This window comes from Telopea speciosissima, unplaced genomic scaffold (assembly GCF_018873765.1).
Source record: "Telopea speciosissima isolate NSW1024214 ecotype Mountain lineage unplaced genomic scaffold, Tspe_v1 Tspe_v1.0054, whole genome shotgun sequence".
Lineage (NCBI taxonomy): Eukaryota > Viridiplantae > Streptophyta > Magnoliopsida > Proteales > Proteaceae > Telopea > Telopea speciosissima.
In genome coordinates, this window is record NW_025317390.1 from 77,329 (window position 1) to 98,483 (window position 21,155).

The window sequence follows — 21,155 nt, forward strand, 5'->3', positions numbered from 1 at the left end:
GAGGATTTCTATTGAGGAGAGAGAAGCTCCGGCAATTTTGGAGTGAGTGTTTTGGTGTGCTCTTGGTGATGGCCGGAAGGCCATTATCTTCGGCTATTGGTGGGAAGGATGGTGGGGGGAATCTCAGTTCGGGGGAGGATGGTGCTTCCCTTGGTGGTTCGAGGAAGGAGGAGTGGCCTGCCCTTGTTGGCTCGGGGGGGCAGTGCTCCGATGTTGCAGATTGAAGGGCAGCCTGAGGTTGCGGCAATGGAGGGGGAGGGGGATGAAGATACTGTTCAGCAAAGTGATGGCCCTCTTAGTGGTTCTAATGGCTCGAGGAGGTTGAAGGTTGGTGTGCCCTGGTCTGCCCTCTTTTCTTCTTCTACTTCGACTAATGGTGATGGGCTCAAACTATCCCATGTTGAACCTGATTTGATTGATGGAGTTTTGGCTGCAAAATGCCCAGATGTAGTTGTCAGCAAAGGGCTTAAACAATGGAAGAACACCCTTATGGGGCACTTCATTGGAGGTAGGCCAAGTTTTACATTTGCAAGGGACATTTTAATGAAACAATAGAAGATTGCAGGCCATGTTGATGTTAATCTTGAAGAAGATAAAGTTAAAGTTCTTGAAGGAGAGCCATGGTATGTTCAAAGAAGACCAATGATCCTACGTCCTTGGAGCCTGGATGTGTGTTTAGAGAGGGTTAATTTATGTTCTATCCCAGTTTGGGTCTCGCTGCCCAACCTCCCCTTTCATTTCTGGTCTTCCGAAGCTCTTAGTTCTATAGGGAGTGTCATTGGCAAGCCTATTGTGATGGACAAGATGACGAGTTCCATGGAGAGATTGCCTTATGCTCGCCTGTGTGTGGAAGTGTCTGCAGATAAAGAGCTGCCTTTGTCTGTTCCAATTTATGGGGATGTTAGTCTTGCTTTAAATCAGCGGGTGGTGTATGATTGAAAGCCCCCTCTTTGCATGCATTGTAAGGTTTTTGGGCACGTAACTGATGCATGTAAGTTTGGTAGTGGCAATCCCAACCAGAAAAATCCGAGAACAAAACAAGAATGGCGAGTGAAGGGTGTTGCCGAGAAGGTGGACTTTTCTTTGGCCGGATCTCAGGCTGGTTTGCCAGCGGGGCAGGCTGCTTCTAGGGGGCAGAATTCAGAATTCGCTCCTTCAAGTTCTCGCAAAGATTCAGGGATAGGGGATTCACAATCGTTGAGTCATGAAGCTTTTTTTGTCAAGACGATTTCCAAGAAATCTGGTTCAACTCTTGGTGGGCCGGCTAGCGAGATTGGAGCTTCAAAATCTAACGCATTTGCTTTGTTGGAGAATCTGACGGAGGAGATTCATTATGATCCAGACGACTTGATGATGGACCCAGAATCTTGTGCAATTTTACTTGGCAACGATCTTTTTGAGGAAGGTGATAAGGAAGGTGATGATTCTGATCCTCAACCGCTAGCTATCATTCCTTGTTCGGAGAAGGAGGGAGGGGAAGGATCTTCCTTGTTTAGGCATGAGAATTTTGAGCTGGACAGATTTAATGGAGATGGTATTAAGGAAGGGGCGGTTTCCAGATTTGCGAGGCAGATTTTGAGTTCAAATCTTATGGGTTGCCATTCGGAGAAGGAATCTAGTGAGCGTTACTTGAAAGATGGAGATTTGGGAGGGGGAGATCCCACTATATCTAAGGGGGAGTTGGTGTTAGCTAATCCGTTGGATCAAGAATTAAATCTGTCCACATTGAGAAAGGATGCTGCTGTACCTGCGCATAAGGAGGTCTCTAATTTGGAAGGTATAGAAAGTGGAGATGAGATGTTGTCTTTGAAAGGTAAGTCAAGCCAAGCCAATAAGCCGTCAGCTAATTTTGAGAGATTGAAGAGATTGGCAGCAGAAAACTGAGCCAGCCAAGGATCTTTGGACAAAGGTACGGGTATTTCTGGTTCTTTGAGCTCTTCTCTTTTGGGCCAGCCTAGTTGAAGGGGCACTAAATTTCTCCCTCAACGTATTCCTGTGAAGGATGGGGAGGGGTTAGATTGGAGGGACCAAGTAAGGGGGGGCAGATGTGGCAACCCATCTTTTCAAATGAATTGCATTTCTTGGAACGTTAGGGGTATGAATGCCACTACTAAGAGGCGTGGGATTAGAAAAGTGATTATGGATAATAATGCAAAATTAGCTATCCTTCTTGAGACTAAGGGCGCGTTGGGTAACGTTCAAAACGGTGTTCAGAACAGTTCTTTTGTTCAAAAAGAACAAAAAAACATCAAAAAGTGTTTGGCTTTGCGGTTCGTTTTTTTGTTCTTTTAGAACGAACCGGAGGTCTTAAGCACCAAAAGAACAAAGAACGAGATGCGAGGGACAAAAATCACAAAACCCGTGATTTTTTGAGAGAAATCACGAAACTCACACCTCTCGCACTCTCTGCACCTCTCTCTCGCTCTTTCCCTTTCTCTGTCTCTTTCTCTCCTTCTCATACTGTGTCATTTTTTTGGTAAAAAATCGAGAAGCCGTAATTTTTCAAGGAGAACCTATGAAGAAGACTGGTTGTTCGACACTGGGATTCAGGTAGGAACCTTATCTGGTTTTTTGGGAGCTTCCTCGCAGGGTACTATCTCCTACACTAATGTCTCTCATGTCTCTCTCGCCCTCTCTCACTCTCTCTCTCTCTGTCTCTCTCTCTCTCTCTCTCTCTCTCTCTCTCTCTCTCTCTCTCTCTCTCTCTCTCTCTCTCTCTCTCTCTCTCTCTCGCGCTATCTCTCTGGAGTAGTTGTTAGGGTTTTTCCCTCAGTCTCTGCAACTCTCTATCTCTCTGTGTCTCTCTCTCCCTCTCTCTCCCGGTCGTCTCTGTTGTGTAAATTTTTGTTTTTGGCTTTGAATAGCCAAGATCGGACATAATCATTCCATTTACTCCCAATTTTTCTCATGAATTGGATCACCATCACTAAAATTCAAAGGAATCAGCCCCAAAAGGTATGGATTTTATCCATTCTCTTGACCAAAATTGATTTTTAGGTTTTTGGTTCTATCTCTCTCTCTCTGTTTTTCCCAATTTAACTCTTCCAGAACTTCTATGAATTATGCACTTCACGGATATTGGAGATAAACTCACTTTCCACTTTTGCAGTTTTTTCTTGTTTGGTGATGTTGGTGGTGATTATTTCAATTGCTAATATCTTGTAGTAACTTTTCTTTGTTATCCCTGAGATTGCCTCGTTACCCAGTTGACCATTTGTGATGAACTTCTTTGATTATCCTCTCTTGGGGATATTGGAGATAACCCATTTTGCAAATTCAGAGTGACTCGAAGTCAAATTCAGAGGTTTACTGAAACAAAACATTGAAAAGCACAATCGGTGATCTTGAGAGAGAGAGAGAAGGGTGGGAGTGGCCTTGATCTTGCTTCTTCTGCCATCAGTTGAAATAATCACCAGGTGATTGAATAGCAAATTCTGAATTTTTGTGATGTAATTCTTCATTTGTGTTAATCGAGCAAGGTTTTAATGTGAATCACAGGAAGCTCTTATAGTTTTTTTTTTTTTTTTGATAGGTAATATGTGAGTGTATAGAACGAAAAAAGAAGATACAAAAGAAGGCAGCCAATCACCACCCCTTAGACAGACCTAAGGGAGAGGAAGAGGCCCCACACCCCCCCGAGGACAGACCCCTCGAAAATACAAAGAAAAGGCAAGACCCACCCCAATCATGGAATCCTAAAGTAGGTCTTCCTATCAGTATCATTGTGAATCAGCCTCATCAGGTCTTCAGGAAAGTCCGGGGGATAAATAATAGTTTCCCCATCCCCACTGTCGATGAAGGCAACAAAATCTGCCGGCTGGTTCAGTTCCCTCCAAACATGTCTCACTTCAAGGTGAGTCAACTGGGTCAGGAGAGAGCTAATCTTGGACTTCAAAACATACACACTCCAAGGGCAGCTGATAGCACCAGTAATGATATCCACTGCCAACTTCAAATCAGATCTAATCGAAACACTTTGAAGAACCCTCTCCAAACACAAGGCCGCCCCTCTGTGAATAGCTAATAACTCCATGCTAAGCACTGAAGTCTCCACCCCTTTACCCACATAGGCCAGAATAGGATCTCCAGTGGCATGACGAACAATTCCTCCATATGCAGCTCTGTCCGCGCTCAAAGACCCATCACAATGGAGCGCTACCATATGGGCTGAAGGAGTAAACCAAGAACAAGCTTTAGGAACCGAAACAGTCCAATTAACTTGAACCCCCCATTTTTTAGGTAACGGGTATTAACCCACCTAACCCAAAGACTGTCCCTCTTAGAGGCAATCCACCAAACTTGCTTAAGAATACCAGCAGTATTCATATCAGTAATTCTCCTTATGCCAAGGCCCCCTTCTATCTTAGGCTTACAATATTATCCCAAGAAATATAATGTACCTTTCGTTCAAGAGACGGGCCAGACCAAAGAAAATTGGAGAAGATGGACTCCAGCTTCTTCTTGACAGCACCTGGAAGAGCAAAGATCCCTGACCAATAAATATAGCAGCCTTGAAGGACGGAGCTCAATAGTTGTACACGCCCGCAAATGACGAAACCAGGCCTTCCGGCCATCAAGCCTGCTCCGCACTCGATCCACGATAGAAGAGCGTCTGCAAAGCCCACTACGAGAGATAAGAGGAACACCAAGGTACCGATAGGGAGCTTGGTGTCCACAAAATTCGTTAATTCCAAAAGTTGCAGCCTGGCCGTATGGGTAAGGCCCCCTAAAATAATAAAGGACTTAGCCCTGTTGAGTTTCAACCAGAAAAGGTATGAAAATCATCCAGGACCCCCAGACAGCCGAAATAGAATCATGGCAGCATTCACAAAAATCCTCGGATCGTCTGCAAAAATAAGATGAGAGAGGTGGGTGTATAGTCAGTTTCAAGTACATATACCTCATTCATTATCTATCTTGTCCGGTAGGCTGTATAGTCAACGGATATGGTTTTTGTGTTTGAATTTGATTATTTCCTTGAACTTCACCATATGTAATATGTTAATATTTTCAATGTGTTATTTAAATTTTGTCCTGTAAACCTTTACAAGTGCTCAGGAATGGGGCAAGTGACAGTTGATCGACCATATTGCTCTCATAGGTAGAAGAGAAAAAGAGAGAGAAGGATTAAATATGAATGCATCAACAATAGAGGTACTGAAGATGCACCTGTTTTGAATTGAACATCATTCAATTAAAAGCAAGATGTAAGCAGTAAGAAACCACTTTTGGAGAAAGTTGCTGGGAATATATATGACACCAAGTGAGCAGAGAGGGAATGCTTGAGGTTTGTATTCTTCTGGGTTTTGGTATGGTGAGTGCATTCAAATAATGAGGATAGATCAAAAGACTTTTTCTTGTTTTTACTTCTCTGATTTGCTGCTTTATCTTTCTTTTAACTTCTAACTCTTCAATAATTTAGTGTAAAGTGTACGATTGTAAGATTTTTAAATCTCCTAAGCTGTAAAAGCACTAAAGTAACTCATCTTGTACTGTAATTTTGTATCTTTCTTCTCAGCACTAAAGATCTTCTTGGCTTATACTTGATGGCTTATCCAAGGGGATGGTGGTTTGAATCCACCAAGGCCCTTTTTATTCAAATGTTCATAGCATAGTCTGATATGTCACTAATCCACACAAGAACCCAATTTTAATTGCGTCTTTGAAATTTGACATAATTTTATAATTACTTTGGTTATGTTAATGAAATATCTTAATTTTATGCTAAGGTTGAAAAGAGAAAATGATTTTACAAGTAGTTTTTGGTATAATTTAGAAGGAAATGGCATTATTGTAATTAATATCAAATCTGGAAGAACAGATTATGCCAAACACCATTTTCGTTTTGAACGGCATTCTTGAGACCGTTACCAAATGCTCATTTTAGGTCTCAGAACGCCGTTCTAGACTAGAAACGCCAAAAAACGTTTCTAGTCAAGAACAGGCGTTCTTTGTTCAGACCATTGCCAAACGCAGCCTAAGGTGAAGACAAAGAATTGTGTGGATATCTTTGACCTTTTTGTTCCAAATTGGAAGTACTATCATAATGGTGAAGATGGTTCTACGGCTTGCATTTGGGTGGGTTGGGATGCTGCTATTTTTAAAGTGGAGGAAATTCAAAAATCTAACCAATTCATGCATATGAGAGTGATTACGTTGGGGTCCTCTATCACCTTTTTATGCACTGCTGTCTATGCTTCAAATTCTGAGGAGGAAAGGAGGGAGCTTTGGAGGGATGTTACTGGTTCTGCTTCTTCCATTTCTAGTCCTTGGATTTACTCTAGGAGACTTTAATATTAACCGGCAGCAAAGCGAAAAGCTTGGAGCTGATGTGGTCCGTCAAGAGGCTGTTGATGAGTTTAATTCCTTTATTTTTGACATTGGTCTTATTGACTTGAAGTGGAAGGGAGAACTTTTTACTTGGAATAACAGGCAAGGAGGCAGTTCTTGGGTTTGCAAGTTGGATAGGGCTTTGGTCAACTTGAATTGGTTGGATGTTCTCAGGTCTTCAGAAGCTACTTTCTTGCCCCCAGGGCTTTCGGATCACTCTCCAGTTGTGGTTTCGATTCTTGATGGGGTTAACTTTGGGCCCAAACCCTTCCGATTCTTTGAGGCTTGGATTGGTAGAGAGGGGTTTGATGAAGTGGTAGCTAAGGGGTGGGACTGCCCGGTGAATATGAAGCTTAATCCTATTCTTCGGTTTGCTGCCCGCCTTAAAAATGTCAAGGCAGATCTGAAGAAGTGGAATAAGGATAGCATTGGTGATGTTTTTCTTGCAGTAAAAAATGCTTCTTCGGAATTAACTCAGATCAAAACTAGCCTTGCTGCTCATCCTAGTGATCTCAGTTTGGTTCCCTTAGAAACAGCAGCCAAGAACAAATTATGGGAAGCCCTTAGCACTGAAGAGAAGTTCTTGAAGGAGAAGTCAAGAGTTAAAAATATTCAGTTGGGTAATGGTAACAATAGCTTCTTCCATAAATCCATGGTGTGTAGGCAAAATAGGAATCACATTTTGGAGGTACATAATGGAGAGAATGAGGTTATCAAGGAGCCAAATCTGATTAAAAGGGAGGCGGTGTCCTTCTACATGATCCTGTTTGGTGCAATTGCTAATGATGCTGGATTTTTCCCTGAGTCTATCCCTTTGCAACATGGCTTGGACCTTGTGCAGCAAAACAACCTTATTGGGCAGGTCTCCAATAAGGAAATAAGAGAGGTGGTTTTTTCCATGAAGAACTCTAAAGCTCCAGGTCCGGATGGTTTTGGGGCTGCTTTCTTTAAGCATGCTTGGGAGGTTGTTGGAGAGGATCTCACCTTGGCTGTTAAATGGTTCTTCTCCAAGTCTATTATGCCTAGCTCTATCAATGCTACTTTTATTAGCCTCATCCCAAAAACTGATGCTACTACTTCGTTTGTGGGCTATAGACCTATTGCTCTTTGTAACCTATTTACAAAATCATTACAAAAATTTTGTCTAATAGGTTGCAACGAGTTGTTGGGAAAGTGGTTAGTTACAACCAGTCTGCGTTTATCAAAGGGCGCTTCCATTGTGGACAATATCCTTGTTTGTCATGATGTGGTGAGGGGTATTGAGCAGAAGGGGACTCCCCCTACGGCAGTGCTAAAAATTGATTTACACAAAGCCTATGACTCTCTTAGTAGGAAGTTTCTATTTGAGATCATGGAAAGGATGGGTTTTCCGCCCAAGTTTATTCGGTGGGTGAAGTCGTGTGTTGATACTCCGTGCTTTTCGATCCTTCTTAATGGAAGTCCTACAGGTTATTTTAAGGGAAAGAGGGGAATAAGGCAAGGAGATCCGCTGTCCCCTTATCTGTTCACTATTGCTATGGAAGGATTTTTGGCCTTAATGCAGAGGTTGGAAATTGAAGGTCAAATCAGCTTGCTCCCAAGATGCAAAAGCTCCCATCTTTCACACCTTATTTTTGCAGACGACCTGATGATTTTTGTGAAGGCTGCTCATGACTCTATTTCGGCTTGTTTGGGAGCTTTGTTTGATTTTCATACCTACTCTGGGTAGAAACTCAATAGAGCTAAGTCCTCTATTATTTTAGGGGCCTTACTCAAGCGGTCGACTGCAACTTTTGGAATTAACAAACTTTGTGGATACTAAGCTGCCCACTCGGTACCATGGTGTCTTGCTTATATCCATAAACTTTGTGGTGATTGATCTGCTATTTTGGACCTGGTGAGACGAAGACTTGAAGGCTAGAAAGCACATTTTTTATCCTTTGCAGGCAGGTTGCAGCTCCTTAGCTCTGTTCTTCAGGGCTGCTATATTTACTGGTCGGGCATCTTTGCTTTACCAAGTGGTGTCAAGCAGAAGCTGGAGTCCATGTTTTCGAACTTCCTTTGGATGGGCCCCTCCTTGGAACGGAAGGTACATTATATTTCTTGGGATAGAATTTGCAAACCTAAAGATGAGAGTGGCTTAGGTATTCGCATAATTTCAAATATGAATACTGCAGGTATCCTTAAGCAAATTTGGTGGATTGCTTCCAAAAAGGACAGCCTGTGGGTTAGGTGGGTTTATGCTCATTATTTAAAAAATGATTCCATTTGGACGGTGAAAATTCCCCAGAACTGCTCTTGGGTTTGGCGTAAAGTCCTCAAGTATAGAGATTTGGTTGAACCCCATGTTCACCACTTTATTGGGTCTGGCCATTCTACAAGGCTTTGGCTTTATAAGTGGCATCCTCAAGGGGTTTTAATCAAAAAATTTGGGGATCGTATCAGATATGATGCGGGCTCTTATCGTATGGCTTTGGTTTCGGACATTATTCGACAGGGCGACTGGCATCCTATTTCTTATGGTTCCTTTGACCTTATTAGTGTCTGGGGTGATTTGCAGCATATTCCCATTTTGAGAGGCATGGATGACCTTTTTGTTTGGAAGAAAAATCCCAATGGCTTATTTACTACTAAGTCAGCACTGGGACAACTTGTTAGAAGGGCCTCTCCTAAAGTAAGTTGGCATAAATTTGTTTGGTTTGCTCAGAATTTCCCTAAGCATTCTTGCACAACTTGGAGATGCCTTATGGAAGCTTTGCCTACCAAAGATCAGCTTATTAAGAGGAATATCCAAGTGGGTCCAAATTGCACCTTCTGTTGGGCTGGTATTGAAAGCCATGACCATCTTTTCTTTAATTGCCCCTTTTCCTCTAGCATTTGGGGTAAGATTAGTTCCTTTTGCTGCCAGGGGGTGGGGGCCCTACCACTCTCCATAATGCACTTGCTTGGCTCTCAAATGTTGGTTGTGCTAATGATAGGATGGATATGATTCCCAAGTTGGCTTTTTGTGCTACTGTGCATTACATGTGGTGGGAAAGAAACCGTAGGCTTTTCAGCATATGTTCATTTTTTATTTAAACCGGACCAGGTGGGTCGTTCGGGGTTAATTGGGGGCATTTCTGTACTTTTTTGAGTTTGGGATTTTCTAAAAAGTGTCATTAACTCTTATTAGACGTGTGGATGCGATGTTGAGGGTCGTGACCTTCGAATCGATACCTATTTCAACATAAGTTCATTTTTTATTTAAACCAGACTGGGAGGGTCGTTTGGGGTTATTTGGGGGCATTTTTGTATTTTTTTGGTTTTGGGATTCTCTAAAAAGTGTCCTTAACTTTTATTAGATGTATGGATGCGATGGTGAGGGTTGTGACCATCAAATTGATACCTATTTTGACATATATTCATTTTCGGTTGAAACCAGACATGGGTGGGTCATTTTGGATTATTTGCGGGCATTTCTATACTTTTATGGGTTTGGTATTATCTAAAGAGTGTCCTTATCTCTTATTAGACGTGTGGATGCGATGTTGAGGGTCGTGACCTTCGAATCGATACCTTTTTCGGCATATGTTCTTTTTCGATTTAAACCAGACCGGGTGGGTCGTTTGGGGTTATTAGGGGGCATTTCTGTACTCTTTTGGGTTTAGTATTTTCTAAAAAGTGTCGTTATCTCTTATTAGACATGTGGATACATTTTTTAAGGTCGTGACCTTTGAATCGATACCTATTTCGGCATATGTTCATTTTCGATTTAAACCAGACCGGGAGGGTCGTTTGGGGTTATTCGGGGTGATTTCTGTACTTTTTTGAGCTTGGGATTTTCTAAAGTGTCCTTATCGCTTATTAGGTATGTGGATGCGATGTTGAGGGTCGTGACATTCGAATCAATACCTATTTCAACATAAGTTCATTTTCGGTTTAAACCAGACTGGATGGGTCGTTTGGGGTTATTTGGGGGCATTTCTGTACTTTTTTGGGTTTGGTATTTTCTAAAAAGTCTCCTTATCTCTTATTAGACGTGTGGATGCGATGTTAAGGGTCGTGACCTTCGTATCGATTGCCATTTTGACATATTATTTTTGGTTTAAACCAGACTGGATGGGTCGATTGGGGTAATTTTGGGGCATTTCTGTACTTTTTTGGGTTTGGTATTTTCTAAAAAGTGTCCTTATCTCTTATTAGACATGTTGATGCGATGTCGAGGGTCGTGACCTTCGAATCGATACCTATTTCGACATATGTTCATTTTTTATTTAAACCAGACCAGGTGGGTCGTTTGGGTTATTTGGGGGCATTTCTATACTTTTTTGGGCTTGGGATTTTCTAAAAAGTGTCCTTATCTCTTATTAGACGTGTGGATGCGATGTTGAGGGTCGTGACCTTTGAATCGATACCTTTTTTGGCATATGTTCTGTTTTGATTTAAACCAGACCGGGTGGGTCGTTTGGAGTTATTTGGGGGCATTTCTATACTTTTTTGGGTTTAGTATTTTCTAAAAAGTGTCGTTATCCCTTATTAGACATGTGGATGCGTTTTTTAGTGTCGTGACTTTTGAATCGATACCTATTTCGGCTTATGTTCATTTTTGGTTTAAACCAGACTGGGTGGATCATTTGGGGTTTTTTAGGGGCATTTCTGTACTTTTTTGTGCTTGGGATTTTCTAAAAAGTGTCCTTATCGTTTATTAGATATGTGGATGCGATGTTGAAGGTCGTGACCTTCGAATCGATACCTATTTCGACATATGTGTATTTTTTGTTTAAACCAGACCAGGTGGGTTTTTTGGGGGTTTTTTTGGGGCATTTCTGTACTTTTTTGGGCATGGGATTTTTTAAAAAGTGTCCTTATCCCTTATTAGATGTGTGGATATGATGTTGAGGGTTATGGCCTTCGAATCGATACCTATTTCGACATATGTTTATTTTCGGTTTAAACCAGACTGGGTGGGTCGTATTGGGGTTATTTGGGGGCATTTTTGTACTTTCTTGGGGTTGGTATTTTCTAAAAAGTGTTCTTAACTCATATTAGACGTGTGGATGCGATGTTGAGGGTCGTGACCTTCGAATTGATGCCTATTTTGACATATGTTCATTTTCGATTTAAACCAGACCGGGTGGGTTGTATTGGGTTGTTTGGGGGAATTTCAGTACTTTTTTGGGTTTGGTATTTTCTAAAAAGTGTCCTTATCTTTATTAGACATGTGGATGAGATGTTACGGGTCGTGACCTTTGAATCGATACCCATTTCGGCATATGTTCATTTTCGGTTTACACCCGATCGGGTGGGTCGTTTGAGATGATTTTGGGGCATTTATGTACTTTTTTGGTTTGGTATTTTAAAAAAAGTGTCTGTATTACTTATTAGACATGTGGATGCGATGTTAAGGGTCATGACCTTCGAATTAACACCTATTTCGACATATGTTCATTTTTTATTTGAACCTGATCGGGTGGGTCGTATGGGGTTGTTTGGGGGCATTTCTGTACTTTTTTGGGTTTGGTATTTTTTAAATAGTGTCCTTATCGTTTATTAGATGTGTGGATGCGATGTTGAGGGTCGTGACCTTTGAATCGATACCCATTTTGGCATATGTTCATTTTTGGTTTAAACCAGACTGGGTGGGTCGTTTGGGGTTATTTGGGGGCATTTCAGTACTTTTTTGGGTTGTTATTTTCTAAAAAGTGTGTTTATCTCTTATTAGATGTGTTGATGCGATGTTGAGGGTCGCGACCTTCGAAGCGATACCTATTTCAGCATATGTTCATTTTCGGTTTAAACCAGACCAGGTGGGTCGTTAGGGGTTATTTGGGGGCATTTCTATACTTTTTTGGGATTGGGATTTTCTAAAAAGTGTCCTTAACTCTTACTAGACGTGTGGATGCGATGTTGAGGGTCATGACCTTCGAATCGATACCTAATTCGGCATATGTTCATTTTTTATTTAAACTACACCGGGTGGGACGTTTGGAGTTATTTGGGGGCATTTTTGTACTTTTTGGGGTTTGGTATTTTCTAAAAAGTGTCCCTATCATTTGTTAGACATGTGGATGCGATGTTGAGGGTCGTGACCTTCGAATCGATACCTATTTTGGCATATGTTCATTTTTTGTTTAAAATAGACCAGGTGTGTCGTTTGGGGTTATTTAAGGGCTTTTCTGTACTTTTTTGGATTCTCTAAAAGGTGTTCTTATCTCTTATTAGATGTGTGGATGCAAAGTTGAGGGTCGTGACCTTCGATTCAATACGTATTTTGACATATGTTCATTTTTGGTCCGAACTAGACCGGGTGGGTCGTTTGGAGTTATTTGGGGGCATTTCTTTCCTTTTTTTGATTTGGGATTCTCAAAAAAGTGCCCTTATCTCTAATTAGATGTGTGGATGCGATGTTGAGGGTCGTGACCTTGGAATCGATATCTATTTCGACATATGTTCATTTTCGGTTTGTACCAGTCTGGGTAGCTCGTTTGGGGTTATTCGGGGGAGTATTTCTGTACTTTTTGGGGTTTGATATTATCTACAAAGTGTCCTTATTTCTTATTAGACATGTGGATACGATGTTGAGGGTCGTGACCTTCGAATCGATACCTATTTCAGCATATGTCTATTTTCAATTTAAACCGGACTGGTGGGTAGTTCGGGGTTAATTGGGGGCATTTCTGTACTTTTTTGAATTTGGGATTTTCTAAAAGTGTCCTTAACTCTTATTAGAGGTGTGGATGCGATGTTGAGGGTCGTGACCTTCGAATCCATACCTAATTCAATATGAGTTCATTTTCGATTTAAACCAGACTGGATGGGTCGTTTGGGGTTACTTGGGAGCATTTCTGTATTTTTTTAAGTTTGGTATTTTCTAAAAAGTGTCTTTATCTCTTATTAGATTTGTGGATGCGATGTTAAGGGTCGTGACCTTCGAATCGATAGCCATTTTGACATAAGTTCATTTTCGGTTTAAACCAGAATGGATGGGTCGTTTGGGGTTATTTGGGGGCATTTCTACACTTTTTTGGGTTTGGTATTTTCTCAAAAGTGTCCTTATCTCATATTATACATGTGGATGCGATGTTGAGGGTTGTGACCTTCGAATCGATACATATTTTGGCATATGTTCATTTTCGATTGAAACCAGACTGGGAGGGTCGTTTGGGGTTATTTGGGGGCATTTCTGTACTTTTTTGGGTTAGGGATTCTCTGAAAAGTGTCCTTAACTCTTATTAGACGTGTGGATGCGATGTTGAGGGTCGTGACCTTTGAATTGATACCTATTTTGGCATATGTTCATTTTTTGTTTAAACTAGACCGGGTGGGTCGTTGGGGGTTATTTGGGGGCATTTCTGTACTTTTTTGGAATTGGTATTTTCTGAAAAGTGTCCTTATCTCTTATTAGACGTGTGGATGCGATGTATAGGGTCGTGACCTTCGAATCGATACCTATTTCAGCATATGTTCATTTTTTATTTAAACCAGACCGGGTGGGTCGTTCGGGGTTATTTGGGGGCATTTCTGTACATTTTTGAGTTTGGGATTTTCTAAAAAGTGTCCTTAACTTTTATTAGACCGGTGGATGTGATGTTGAGCATCGTGACGTTTGAATCGATACCTATTTCAACATATGTTTATTTTCGGTTTAAACCAGACTGGATGGGTCGTTTGGGGTTATTTTGGGGTATTTCTGTACTTTTTTGGGTTTGGTATTTTTTAAAAAGTGTCCTTTTCTCTTATTATACATGTGGATGCGATGTTGAGGGTCGTGACCTTCGAATCGATATCTATTTTGGCATATGTTCAATTTCGATTTAAACCAGACTTGGGAGGGTTGTTTGGGGTTATATTGGGGCATTTCCGTACTTTTTGGGTTTGGTATTTTCTAAAAGGTATCCGTAACCCTTATTAGACGTGTGGATGCGATGTTGATGGTCGTGACCTTCGAATTGATACCTATTTCGACATATGTTCATTTTCGGTTTAAATCAGACCGGGTGGGTCGTATGGGGTTGTTTGAGGGCCTTTCTGTACATTTCTGGGTTTGGTATTTTCTAAAAAGGGTCCTTATCTCTTATTAGACGTGTGGATACGATGCGAGGGTCATGACCTTGAATCGATACTCATTTCTCGCATATGTTCATTTTTTTGTTAAAACCCGACCGGGAGGGTCGTTTGAGATGATTTTGGGGCATTTCTGTATTTTTTGGTTTGGAATTTTCTAAAAAGTGTCCGTATATCTTATTAGGCGTGTGGATGCTATGTTGAGGGTCATGACCTTCGAATCGATACCTATTTTGACATACGTTCATTTTGGGTTTATACCAGACCGGGTGGGTCGTTTGTATTTCGGGCTTGGCATTTTCTAAAAAGTGTCTTTATCTATTATTAGACATGTGGGTGCGATATTGAGTCTCGTGACCTTTAAAATGATACCTATTTTGACATATGTTCATTTTCGGTTTAAACTAGTCCGGGTGGGTCGTTTGGTGTTATTTGGGGGCATTTCTGTAGCTTTTTGGGTTTGGTATTTTCTAAAAAGTGTCCGTGTCTCTTATTAGACGTGTGGATGTGATGTTGAGGGTCGTGACCTTCGAAGCGATACCTATTTCAGCATATGTTCAATTTCGGTTTAAACCCGACCAGGTCGGTCGTTCGGGGTTATTTGGGGGCCTTTCTATACTTTTTTGGGTTTGGGATTTTGTAAAAAGTGTCCTTAACTCTTATTAGACGCGTGGATGCGATGTTGAGGGTCATGAGCTTCGAATCGATACCTATTTCGGCATATGTTCATTTTCGATTTAAACTAGACCGGGTGGGTGGTTTGGGGTTATTTGGGGGCATTTTCTGAGCTTTTTTGGGTTTGGTATTTTCTAAAATGTATCCTAATCTCTTAGTAGACGTGTGGATGCGTTGTTGAGGTTCGTGACCTTCAAATCGATACCTATTTTGGCATTTGTTCATTTTCAATTTAAAACAGACCGGGTGGGTCGTTTGGGGTTATTTAAAGGCATTTCGGTACTTTTTTGGGTTTCGGATTCTCTAAAAGGTGTCCTTATCTTTTATTAGACGTGTGGATTCGAAGTTTAGGGACGTGACCTTCGAATCGATACGTAATTCGACATATGTTCATTTTCGGTCCGAACCTGACCGGGTGGGTTTTTAGGAGTTATTTGGGGGAATTTCTGTTCTTTTTTTGGTCTGGGATTCTCAAAAAAGTGCCCTTATCTGAAATTAGATGCGTGGATGCGATGTTGAGGGTCATGACCTTGGAATCGATACCTATTTCAATATATGTTCATTTTCGGTTTAAACCAGACCGGGTGGGTCGTTCGGGGTTATTTGGGGGCATTTCTATACTTTTTTTGGCTTGGTATTTTAAAAAAAGTGTCCGTATTACTTATTAGACGTGTGGATGCGATGTTGAGGGTCGTGACCTTTGAATTGATACCTATTTCGACATATGTTCATTTTCAATTTGAACCAAACCGGGTGGGTAGTATGGGGTTGTTTGGGGGCATTTCTGTACTTTTTTGGGCTTGGTATTTTTTAAAATGTGTCCTTATCTTTTATTAGATGTGTGGATACGATGTTGAGGGTCGTGACCTTTGAATCGATACCCATTTTGGCATATGTTCATTTTTTGTTTAAACCAGATTGGTTGGGTCGTTTGGGGTTATTTGGGGGCATTTCTGTACCTTTTTGGGTTGTTATTTTCTAAAAAGTGTGTTTATCTCTTATTAGATGTGTGGATGCAATGTTGAGGGTCGCGACCTTCGAATCGATACCTATTTCAGCATATGTTCATTTTGGATTTAAACTAGACCGGGTGGGTGGTTTGGGGTTATTTGGGGGCATTTCTATACTTTTTTGGGTTTAATAATTTCTAAAAAGGGTCCTTATCTCTTATTAGACGTGTGGATGCGATGTTGAGGTCCGTGTCCTTCGAATTGATACCTATTTCGGCATATGTTCATTTTTGGTTTAAAACAGACCGGGTGGGTCGTTTGGGGTTATTTAAGGACATTTCTGTACTTTTTTGGGTTTCGGATTCCCTAAAAGGCTTCTTTATCTCTTATTAGACGTGTGGATGCGAAGTTGAGGGTCAAGACTTTCGAACCGATACGTATTTTCACATATGTTCATTTTCGGTCTGAACCAGATCGGGCGGGTCGTTTGGAGTTATTTAGGGGCATTTCTGTACTTTTATTGGTTTGGGATTCTCAAAAAAGTGCCCTTATCTTTAATTTGACGTATCGATGCGATGTTGAGGGTCATGACCTTGGAATCGATACCTATTTCGATATATGTTCATTTTTGGCTGAAACCAGATCGGGTGGGTCGTTTGGGGTTATTTGGAGGCATTTCTGTACTTTTTAGGGTTTGGTATTATCTAAAAAGTGTCCTTATCTCTCATTAAACGTGTGGATGCGATGTTTAGGGTCGTGACCATCGAATCGAGATATATTTTGGCATATGTTCAGTTTCAGTTTAAACCAGACCAGGTGGGTCGTTCGGGGTTATTTGGGGGTATTTCTGTACTTTTTTGGGTATGAGATTTTCTAAAATATGTGTTTATCTCTTATTAGCTGTGTGGATGCGATGTTGAGGGTCATGACCTTCGAAGCGATACCTATTTCAGCATATGTTCATTTTCGGTTTAAACCAAACCAGGTGGGTCGTTTGGGGTTATTTGGGGGCCTTTCTGTACTTTTTTGGGTTTGGGATTTTCTAAAAAGTGTCCTTAACTTTTACTAGACGTGTAGATGCAATGTTGAGGGTCATGACCTTCGAATTGATACCTAATTCGGCATATGTTCATTTTCGATTTAAACTAGGCCGGGTGGGACGTTTGGAGTTATTTAAGGGGATTTCTGCACTTTTTTGGGTTTCGGATTCTCTAAAAGGTGTCCTTATCTGTTATTAGACATGTGGATGCGAAGTTGAGGGTCGTACCCTTTGAATCGATACGTATTTCGATATATGTTCATTTCCGGTCCGAACCAGACCGGGTGGGTCGTTAGGAGTTATTTGGGGGCATTTCTGTACTTTTTTTGGTTTGGGATTCTCAAAAAAATGCCCTTATCTCAAATTAGACATGTGGATGCGAAGTTGAGGGTCGTGACCTTGGAATCGATACCTATTTTGATATATGTTCATTTTCGGTTTAAACCAGACCGGGTGGGTCGTTTGGGGTTAGTTGGGGCATTTCTGTACTTTTTGAGGTTTGGTATTATCTAAAAAGTGTCCTTATCTCTTATTAAATGTGGGGATGCGATGTTGAGGGACGTGGCCTTCGAATCGATACCTATTTTGACATATGTTCATTCTCGGTTTAAACCAGACTGGGTGGGTCGTTTCGGGTTATTTGGAGGCATTTCTGTACTTTTTTGGGTTTGTAATTTTCTAAAAAGTGTGCTTATCTCTTATTAGATGTGTGGATGCAATGTTGAGAGTCGTGACCTTCGAAGCGATACCTATTTTAGCATATGTTCATTTTCGGTTTAAACCAGACCATGTGGGTCGTTTGGGGTTATTTGGGGGCATTTCTGTACTTTTTGGGTTTGGGATTTTCTAAAAAGTGTCCTTAACTCTTACTAGACGTGTGGATGCGATGTTGAGGGTCATAACTTTCGAATCGATACCTAATTCGGCATATGTTCATTTTCGATTTAAACTGGACCGGGTGGGACGTTTTGAGTTATTTGGGGGCATTTCTGTACTTTTTGGGGTTTGGTATTTGCTAAAAAGTGTTCCTATCACTTGTTAGACGTGTGGATGCGATGTTGAGGGTCGTGACCTTCGAATCGATACCTATTTCGGCATATGTTAATTTTTGGTTTAAAACACACCAGGTGTGTCGTTTGGGGTTATTTAAGGGCATTTCTGTACTTTTTTTGGGTTTTGGATTCTCTAAAAGGTGTTCTTATCTCTTATTAGACGTGTGGATGCAAAGTTGAGGGTCGTGACCTTCGAATCAATACGTATTTTGACATATGTTCATTTTCTGTCCGAACCAGACCGGGTGGGTCGTTTGGAGTTATTTGGGGGCATTTCTATACTTTTTTTGATTTGGGATTCTCAAAGAAATGCCCTTATCTCTAATTAGACGTGTGGATGCGATGTTGAGGGTCGTGACCTTGGAATCGATACCTATTTCGGCATTTGTTCATTTTTGGTTTAAAACAGACCAGGTGTGTCGTTTGGGGTTATTTAAGGGCATTTCTGTACTTTTTTTGGGTTTTGGATTCTCTAAAAGGTGTTCTTATCTCTTATTAGACGTGTGGATGCAAAGTTGAGGGTCGTGACCTTGGAATCAATACGTATTTCGACATATGTTCATTTTCGGTCCGAACCAGACCAGGTGGGTCGTTTGGAGTTATTTGGGGACATTTCTATACTTTTTTTGATTTGGGATTCTCAAAGAAATGCCCTTATCTCTAATTAGACGTGTGGATGCGATGTTGAAGGTCGTGACCTTGGAATCGATACCTATTTTGACATATGTTCATTTTCGGTTTGAACCAGTCTGGGTTGGTCTTTTGGGGTTATTTGGGGGGTATTTCTGTACTTTTGGGGTTTGGTATTATCTACAAAGTGTCCTTATCTCTTATTAGATGTGTGGATATGATGTTGAGGGTCGTGACCTTTTCAGCGTATGTCCATTTTACATTTAAACCTGACCAGGTAGGTCGTTCGAGGTTAATTGGGGGCATTTCTGTACTTTTTTGAGTTTGGGACTTTCTAAAAAGTGTCCTTAACTCTTATTAGATGTGTGGATGCGATGTTGAGGGTCGTGACCTTCGAATCGATACCTATTTCAATATGAGTTCATTTTCGGTTTAAACCAGACTGGATGGGTCATTTGGGCTTATTTGGGAGCATTTCTGTACTTTTTTGGGTTTGGTATTTCTAAAAAGTGTCCTTATCTCTTATTAGATGTGTGGATGCGATGTTAAGGGTCGTGACCTTCGATTCGATAGCCATTTTGACATAAGTTCATTTTCGATTTAAACCAGAATGGATGGGTCGTTTGGGGTTATTTGGGGGCATTACTATACTTTTTTGGGTTTGGTATTTTCTAAAAAGTGTCCTTATCTTAAATTATACATGTGGATGCGATGTTGAGTGTCGTGACCTTCGAATCGATACATATTTTGGCATATGTTCATTTTTTATTTAAACCAGACCGGGAGGGTCGTTTGGGGTTATTTGCGGGTATTTCTGTACTTTTTTGGGTATAGGATTCTCTAAAAAGTGTCCTTAACTCTTATTAGACTTGTGGATGCGATGTCGAGAGTCGTGACCATCGAATTGATACCTTTATCGACATATGTTGATTTTCGATTTAAACCAGATAGGGTGGGTCGTTTGGGATTATTAGGGGGCATTTCTATATTTTTTTGGGTTTAGTATTTTCTAAAAAGTGTCGTTATCTCTTATTAGACATGTGAATGCATTTTTGAGGGTCGTGACCTTCCAATCGATACCTATTTTGACATATGTTCATTTTCGGTTTAAACCAGACCGGGTGGGTCGTTTGGGGTTATTTGGGGGCATTTCTATACTCTTTTGGGTTTGGGATTCTCTAATAAGTGTCCTTAACTCTTATTAGACGTGTGGATGCGATGTTGAGGGTTGTGACCTTCGAATTGATACCTATTTCGGCATATGTACATTGTTGGTTTAAACCAGACTGGGCGGGTCGTTTGGGGTTATTTGGGGGCATTTCTATACTTTTTTGGAATTGATATTTTCTAAAAGGTGTCCTTATCTCTTATTAGACGTGTGGATGCGATTTATAGGGTCATGACCTTCGAATCGATACCTATTTCAGCATATGTTCATTTTCGATTTAAACCAGACCAGGTGGGTCGTTTGGGGTTATTTGGGGGCATTTCTGTACATTTTTGAGTTTGGGATTTTCTAAAAAGTGTCCTTAACTTTTTTTAGACCGCTGGATGTGATGTTGAGCGTCGTGATGTTTGAATCGATACCTATTTCAACTTATGTTTATTTTCGATTTAAACCAGACTAGATGGGTCGTTTGGGGTTATTTGGGGGCATTTCTGTGCTTTTTTGGGTTTGGTATTTTCTAAAAGTGTCCTTAACTCTTACTATACGTGTGGATGCGATGTTGAGGGTCACGACCTTCGAATCGATACCTATATCGGCATATGTTCATTTTGGATTTAAACAAGACCGGGTGGGTGGTTTGGGGTTATTTGGGGGCATTTCTATACTTTTTGGGGTTTGGTATTTTCTAAAAAGTGTCCCTATCTCTTATTAGATGTGTGGATGCGAGGTTGAGGGTCGTGACCTTCGAATTGATACCCACTTCGGCATATGTACATTTTTGGTTTAAACCCGACCGGGTGGGTCGTTTGAGATGATTTTGGGGCATTTCTGTATTTTTTTGGTTTGGTATTTTCTAAAAAGTGTCTGTATCTCTTATTAGACGTGTGGATACGATGTTGAGGGTCGTGAGCTTCGAAGCGATACCTATTTCAGCATATGTTAATTTTCGGTTTAAACCAGACCAGGTGGGTCCTTCGGGGTTATTTGGGGGCATTTCTATACTTTTTTGGGTCTGAGATTTTCTAAAAAGTGTCCTAAACTCTTATTAGACGCGTGGATACTATGTTGAGGGTCATGACCTTCGAATCGATACCTATTTCGGCATATGTTCATTTTCGATTTAAACTAGACCGGCTGGGTGGTTTGGAGTTATTTGGGGGTATTTCTATACTTTTTTGGGTTTAATAATTTCTAAAAAGTGTTCTTATCTCTTATTAGACGTGTGGATGCGATGTTGAGGTCCGTGACCTTCGAATCGATACCTATTTCGGCATATGTTCATTTTCGGT

General features: G+C 40.9%; 1 protein-coding gene across 1 annotated transcript; it reads right to left on the reverse strand.

Annotated features, from left to right (window-relative positions):
• Nucleotides 1–3,685: 3,685 nt before the first annotated feature.
• LOC122647468 lies at nt 3,686–4,162 on the reverse strand. Its single transcript, XM_043840857.1, has one exon. It carries the CDS (start codon nt 4,160–4,162, stop codon nt 3,686–3,688), a length of 477 nt encoding a protein of 158 aa, XP_043696792.1.
• Between the last annotated feature and the right edge of the window lie 16,993 nt (nt 4,163–21,155).

Coding starts and splice junctions, on each gene's coding strand:
- LOC122647468 (XM_043840857.1), bottom strand. CDS start 4,162: ATGGTAGCGCTCCATTGTGATGGGTCTTTGAGCGCGGACAGAGCTGCA.